This window comes from Schistocerca nitens, unplaced genomic scaffold, assembly GCF_023898315.1.
Source record: "Schistocerca nitens isolate TAMUIC-IGC-003100 unplaced genomic scaffold, iqSchNite1.1 HiC_scaffold_466, whole genome shotgun sequence".
NCBI classification, from domain to species: Eukaryota; Metazoa; Arthropoda; class Insecta; order Orthoptera; family Acrididae; genus Schistocerca; species Schistocerca nitens.
Genome location: NW_026045999.1, coordinates 1,986,998 through 1,992,997, shown reverse-complemented (window position 1 = coordinate 1,992,997; position 6,000 = coordinate 1,986,998). Strand labels below are relative to the sequence as shown.

General features: G+C 48.4%; 1 protein-coding gene across 1 annotated transcript in view; it reads left to right on the top strand.

Moving 5' to 3' along the window:
* Positions 1 to 439: 439 nt before the first annotated feature.
* Positions 440 to 6,000, top strand: part of LOC126232183 (pancreas transcription factor 1 subunit alpha-like) — a gene marked incomplete at its 5' end in the record, with an annotated part of 100,025 nt that continues 94,464 nt past the window's right edge. Inside the window, one exon of the mRNA XM_049942475.1 lies at positions 440 to 574. Coding sequence (XP_049798432.1) covers positions 440 to 574 — 135 coding nt within the window. The remainder of the gene's footprint in view (positions 575 to 6,000) is intronic.

Genomic DNA, 6,000 nt, shown 5'->3' with positions numbered 1-6,000 from the left:
ATTCCCCAAATTTCTTTACTCTACTTTATTGTTTGCTGGTCCACTTCTTTTTTCCCAATCAGTGTATACAGATTAGGACTTAAAAATACAACTTGCAGAGAATAAAAGAATTTTACAGCTAAAGCGGTTTTAATTCTCAACACGATTACTGTATTTCACACTTGACGAGTACCCCTGGTATGTGAGTCTGCTGCCCCTGTAGACGCGATAACCTCGCCGCCCGTGTGAGTGCAGGCAGCACCAATACAACCTCCACCACCATGGCTGCAGACACCACCACCATCACCACCACCACCACAACCACCACCACCACCACAACCACACGACGTCTCCGGCCCCCGGAGGCGGCGCCGGCGGCGGCGGGCCGTTGGAGGCGGCGTCGCAGTCCGGGAGGCGGCGCTGCAGCTCCGTGGGCGGCGGGGGCGGCGGGGGCGGTCGCTGCCCCCAGCAGCAGGTGCAGCAGCGGCAGGCGGCCAACCTGCGCGAGCGGAGGCGGATGCAGAGCATCAACGACGCGTTCGAAGGGCTGCGCGCCCACATCCCCACCCTGCCCTACGAGAAGCGGCTGTCCAAGGTGCGTGCCCGGTCAGCCGAGACCAGAAAGTGACTGAAGTAATTACTTTTGAATAGATTATGGGAGTGAACAGTGATCAAAGTGTCACAAATATTTACTATCAAAAACAGTCTCGTACAGATTCCCGTATGGAGGACATAGTGATACATATCCGTGGGGTTGTGAAGCAGCTGAATGGGCTGAAAATAAATAAATCGCCAGGTCCTGATGGGATTCCAGTTCGGTTTCACAGAGAGTACTCTACTGCATTGGCTCCTTACTTGGGTTGCATTTATCGCGAATCTCATGCCCAAAGTAAAGTCCCGAGCGACTGGAAAAAAGCGCAGGTGACGCCTATATTGATAGGCGACTCCATGGAGTGTCCTCTGCACCACGACCACATAATGGATATACAGGGCTATTACAAATGATTGAAGCGATTTCATAAATTCACTGTAGCTCCATTCATTGACATACGGTCACGACACACTACAGATACGTAGAAAAACTCATAAAGTTTTGTTCGGCTGAAGCCGCACTTCAGGTTTCTGCCTCCAGAGCGCTCGAGAGCGCAGTGAGACAAAATGGCGACAGGAGCCGAGAAAGCGAATGTCGTGCTTGAAATGCACTCACATCAGTCAATCATAACAGTGCAACGACACTTCAGGACGAAGTTCAACAAAGATCCACCAACTGCTAACTCCATTCGGCGATGGTATGCGCAGTTTAAGGCTTCTGGATGCCTCTGTAAGGCGAAATCAACGGGTCGGCCTGCAGTGAGCGAAGAAACGATTGAACGCGTGCGGGCAAGTTTCACGCGTAACCCGCGGAAGTCGGCGAATAAAGCAAGCAGGGAGCTAAACGTACCACAGCCGACGGTTTGGAAAATCTTACGGAAAAGGCTAAAGCAGAAGCATTTCTTAAACAGGAGATTGGAAAACCGATGGATCGGTCGTGGTGGAGATCATGACCAGCAATTCGTGTTATGGCCTCCACGCTCTCCCGACTTAACCCCATGCGATTTCTTTCTGTGGGGTTATGTGAAAGATTCAGTGTTTACACCTCCTCTACCAAGAAACGTGCCAGAACTGCGAGCTCGCATCAACGATGCTTTCGAACTCATTGATGGGGACATGCTGCGCCGAGTGTGGGAGGAACTTGATCATCGGCTTGATGTCTGCCGAATCACTAAAGGGGCACATATCGAACATTTGTGAATGCCTAAAAAAACTTTTTGAGTTTTTGTATGTGTGTGCAAAGCATTGTGAAAATATGTCAAATAATAAAGTTATTGTAGAGCTGTGAAATCGCTTCAGTCATTTGTAATAACCCTGTACTTGGAAGGAGAAACAGCATTGGTCGTATTTTTTGTTTTTTTTTGTTTTATTATCCGCAAAATCGATTTTAGGTCACTTAGTGACCATCCTCAGTGCTGTAATATACAATTTAAATAGTTTATACGATCCCTCTAAGCTTGTTGACACCAGTGCCTACCAATTTAAATTATATATTTACAGCACTGAGGATGGTCACTAAGTGACCGAAAATCGATTTTGCGGATAACAAAACAAAAAAAAAAAAATACGTCCAATGCTGTTTCTCCTTCCATGACGCCTATATATAAGAAGGGTAGAAGGACGGATCCTCAAAATTACAGACCAATATCCTTAACATCTGTTTGTTGCAGGATTCTCGAACATATTCTCAGTTCGAATATATTGTAAGTAGGCTGTTTAGCTTTTTATGTTGGTAACGCCACGTAGCGCTCTGTATGAAAATCACTGGCTGTGATGTGTGCAGTCAGTGGCTGGGTGGCATTGTTGGAATTCTCTATTGTAGTGTTGGGCAGTTGGATGTGAACAGCGCGCAGCGTTGGGCAGTTGGAGGTGAGCCGCCAGCAGTGGTGGATGTGGGGAAAGAGATGGCGGAATTTTGAGACCGGATTATCTGGACGTCTGTCCATCAGAAACAGTAAATTTGTAAGACTGAATGTCATGAACTGATAACTATGCCTATCAGTAGTTAGTGCCTTCAGTAGTTTGAATCTTTTATTTAGCTGGCAGTATTGGCGCTCGCTGTATTGCAGTAGTTCGAGTAATGAAGATTTTTGTGAGGTAAATGATTGATGAAAGGTATAGGTTATTGTGAGTCAGGGCCATTCTTTTGTAGGGATTATTAAAAGTCAGATTGTGTTGCGCTAAAAATACTGTGTGTCTGTTTAGTGATGATCAGAATAAGTAAATAGAGAAATGTCTGAGTACGTTCAGTTTTGCTCAGCTGTTTGAAACTCAAATAACGTAAGGGGTTTACCCGCACAGTAATTCACTAATTTTTCTAAGGGGACGTTTCAATATTGAATTTCCTTGAGACAGAGAAATTGCTGTCCATGCATCAGCACAGCTTTAGAAAGCATCGCTCCTGCGAAACGTAACTCGCCCTTTTTTCGCATGATATCTTGCCAACCATGGATGAAGGGTATCAGACGGATGCCATATTCCTTGACTTCCGGAAAGCGTTTGACTCGGTGCCCCACTGCAGACTCCTAACTAAGGTACGGGCATATGGGATTGGTTCCCAAGTATGTGAGTGGCTCGAAGACTTCTTAAGTAATAGAACCCAGTACGTTGTCCTCGATGGTGAGTGTTCGTCGGAGGTGAGGGTGTCGTCTGGAGTGCCCCAGGGAAGTGTGGTAGGTCCGCTGTTGTTTTCTATCTACATAAATGATCTTTTGGATAGGGTGGATAGCAATGTGCGGCTGTTTGCTGATGATGCTGTGGTGTACGGGAAGGTGTCGTCGTTGAGTGACTGTAGGAGGATACAAGATGACTTGGACAGGATTTGTGATTGGTGTAATGGATGGCAGCTAACTCTGAATATACACTCCTGGAAACGGAAAAAAGAACACATTGACACCGGTGTGTCAGACCCACCATACTTGCTCCGTACACTGCGAGAGGGCTGTACAAGCAATGATCACACGCACGGCACAGCGGACACACCAGGACCCGCGGTGTTGGCCGTCGAATGCCGCTAGCTGCGCAGCATTTGTGCACTGCCGCCGTCAGTGTCAGCCACTTTGCCGTGGCATACGGAGCTCCATCGCAGTCTTTAACACTGGTAGCATGCCGCGACAGCGTGGACGTGAACCGTATGTGCAGTTGACGGACTTTGAGCGAGGGCGTATAGTGGGCATGCGGGAGGCCGGGTGGACGTACCGCCGAATTGCTCAACACGTGGGGCGTGAGGTCTCCACAGTACATCGATGTTGTCGCCAGTGGTCGGCGGAAGGTGCACGTGCCCGTCGACCTGGGACCGGACCGCAGCGACGCACGGATGCACGCCAAGACCGTAGGATCCTACGCAGTGCCGTAGGGGACCGCACCGCCACTTCCCAGCAAATTAGGGATACTGTTGCTCCTGGGGTATCGGCGAGGACCATTCGCAACCGTCTCCATGAAGCTGGGCTACGGTCCCGCACACCGTTAGGCCGTCTTCCGCTCACGCCCCAACATCGTGCAGCCCGCTTCCAGTGGTGTCGCGACAGGCGTGGATGGAGGGACGAATGGAGACGTGTCGTCTTCAGCGATGAGAGTCGCTTCTGCCTTGGTGCCAATGATGGTCGTATGCGTGTTTGGCGCCGTGCATGTGAGCGCCAGAATCAGGACTGCATACGACCGAGGCACACAGGGCCAACACCCGGCATCATGGTGTGGGGAGCGATCTCCTACACTGGCCGTACACCACTGGTGATCGTCGAGGGGACACTGAATAGTGCACGGTACATCCAAACCGTCATCGAACCCATCGTTCTACCATTCCTAGACCGGCAAGGGAACTTGCTGTTCCAACAGGACAATGCACGTCCGCACGTATCCCGTGCCACCCGACGTGCTCTAGAAGGTGTAAGTCAACTACCCTGGCCAGCAAGATCTCCGGATCTGTCCCCCATTGAGCATGTTTGGGACTGGATGAAGCATCGTCTCACGCGGTCTGCACGTCCAGCACGAACGCTGGTCCAACTGAGGCGCCAGGTGGAAATGGCATGGCAAGCCGTTCCACAGGACTACTTCCAGCATCTCTACGATCGTCTCCATGGGAGAATAGCAGCCTGCATTGCTGCGAAAGGTGGATATACACTGTACTAGTGCCGACATTGTGCATGCTCTGTTGCTTGTGTCTATGTGCCTGTGGTTCTGTCAGTGTGATCATGTGATGTATCTGACCCCAGGAATGTGTCAATAAAGTTTCCCCTTCCTGGGACAATGAATTCACGGTGTTCTTATTTCAATTTCCAGGAGTGTAGATAAATGTTAATTAAAGCAGATGAATAGGAAAAAGAATCCCATAATGTTTGAATACTCCATTCGTAGTGTAGCGCTTGACACAGTCACGTCGATTAAATACTTGGGCGTAACATTGCACAGCGATATGAAGTGGGACAAGCATGTAATGGCAGTTGTGGGGAAGGCGGATAGTCGTCTTCGGTTCATTGGTAGGATTTTGGGAAGATGTGGTTCATCTGTAAAGGAGACCGCTTATAAAACACTAATACGACCTATTCTCGAGTACTGCTCTAGCGTTTGGGATCCCTATCAGGTCGGATTGAGGGAGGACATAGAAGCAATTCAGAGGCGGGCTGCTAGATTTGTTACTGGTAGGTTTGATCATCACGCGAGTGTTACGGAAATGCTTCAGGAACTCGGGTGGGAGTCTGTAGAGGAAAGGAGGCGTTCTTTTCGTGAATCGCTACTGAGGAAATTTAGAGAACCAGCATTTGAGGCTGACTGCAGTACAATTTTACTGCCGCCGACTTACATTTCGCGGAAAGACAACAAAGATAAGATAAGAGAGATTAGGGCTCGTACAGAGGCATATAGGCAGCCATTTTTCCCTCGTTCTGTTTGGGAGTGGAACAGGGAGATAAGATGCTAGTTGTGGTACGAGGTACCCTCCGCCACGCACCGTATGGTGGATTGCGGCGTATGTATGTAGATGTAGATGTAGAATGTTGAGGGAAATTCACGAATACAGAAATAAAAGTTGCTGAGGAAGGAAATTAATCGGAAATGCAGAGAAGGTAAGACGAAAAGGCTGCATGAAAAATATGAAGAAATTGGAAAGGAAATTATTGTCGGAAGGAGTGACTCAACATATATGAAAGTCAGAATAACGTTCAGTGAAATTAAAAGCAAGGGTGGTAACATTAAGAGCGCTACGGGAATTCCTCTTTTAAATCCAGAGGAGAGAGCGGATAGATGGAAAGATTACAGTAAAGGCTCTGTGAGGTGGAAGATTTGTCTGATGTGGTAGGAGAAGAAACAGGAGTCGATTTAGATGAGATAGGGGAGCCAGTATTAGAATCAGAATTTAAGAGAGCCTCTGAGAACTTTATATCAAATAAGGCAGAAGGGACAGGTAACATTCCCTCAGAATTTCTGGAATCGTTG